Source organism: Rhizophagus irregularis, chromosome 5 (assembly GCF_026210795.1).
Source record: "Rhizophagus irregularis chromosome 5, complete sequence".
NCBI lineage: Eukaryota > Fungi > Glomeromycota > Glomeromycetes > Glomerales > Glomeraceae > Rhizophagus > Rhizophagus irregularis.
Window position 1 is genome coordinate 2,127,686 of NC_089433.1, and position 1,227 is coordinate 2,128,912.

At 24.8% G+C, this 1,227-nt stretch overlaps 1 protein-coding gene across 1 annotated transcript; it reads right to left on the reverse strand.

Annotated features, from left to right (window-relative positions):
• Positions 1–318: 318 nt before the first annotated feature.
• OCT59_024980 (uncharacterized protein) lies at positions 319–862 on the reverse strand (the record flags this gene model as incomplete). The annotated part of the gene is made up of 3 exons (XM_066135405.1): positions 319–360; positions 449–586; positions 740–862. The coding sequence occupies 3 exons, from the start codon at positions 860–862 to the stop codon at positions 319–321; spliced, it is 303 nt and encodes a 100-aa protein (XP_065991793.1).
• Positions 863–1,227: the final 365 nt, after the last annotated feature.

Consider the following 1,227-nt stretch of genomic DNA (forward strand, 5'->3'; position numbering starts at 1 on the left):
TTCACATTGCTCAGAAAAAGATAAATCAGATATTTTATTTTCTGGTTTTGAATTTATGAAAAGGTGATCATCTGATAATTATCATGGCTTAAGTTCTGTTTCTCTTTTATATTTTTTGTATAAATTGGAGCAAATCTTATTTAATAAAATATTTGGCAAACTAGTTAATTTAGTATGCCAATTCAGATATTCAGGGATTAGTATTTTATCAGATTTGATTATTTTTTTTTTTATATTATTGCAAACAATTTAAATCCCTTTTTTCTTATAATTCAAAAATTTTCAGATAGAAAGCTGTTTAATAATATTTCATTCTTATCATATTTTTAAAAAATAGTTAAATAAATCATTTCCTGTTGTCTAAAAGATCAGAAAGGAGTAATTAGATTATGCAGTTATCTCAATTTTACGCTGTTCACATTTAATAAAATAATATTCAGCTTTATACCTGGTACCTTCTATATATACTTTCTTCATCATCATGATCTAATTTACATAATGGATATGATGTTCCATCAGTAATTCCATAATAATCAAAATTTTCACTATTAAATTCTCTATATAGATTAGAATATTGATCTAATATCTTGTTGCAAAAATAGATGTGATTATAAGTTGGATTATTTCTATTTGCTTGATGTGTGATTAATGAAATTATTTCTGGTGTCATGATTTTTTTTTCATGTGATGAAAACTGATACTTAATATAGTAAAAACCTTTTATACATCGGCCAATTACCTTTCCTTTACTATACTCATTCTCACACCCTAAACATAAACCTGAACTCTTAAATTCATACCCATCATTACATTCATCATTATAATATAGTAATGATAGATAAGGATATTCTTTTAATGTCATATTGATATAAGGAGTACAAGCATCATATGGGATGATCGGTGAATTATCTGAACTGATTACAGAGGAATTATTTGAAAAATTAGAGTCATAAGATGGAGTAATAGATGTGGTTGAAATGTTTATCTCAACTAAATCTAAGTATTACCTTTGTGTTTCAGATGCATTATTCTAATTATTTTTTGGGGTCTGATAATTACCAGTGATCAGCATAAAATCTATAATATTTTGGATTTGAGTATTATTAAGGCTTAAAATTGCATTTGTATTATAGGTAATTTGCTTTATTTTTCACATCTACTGCATTAAATAATTTATATAATTTTCTTGCCTTAGATAGTTATTAACGTAGATTAATATTACTAATA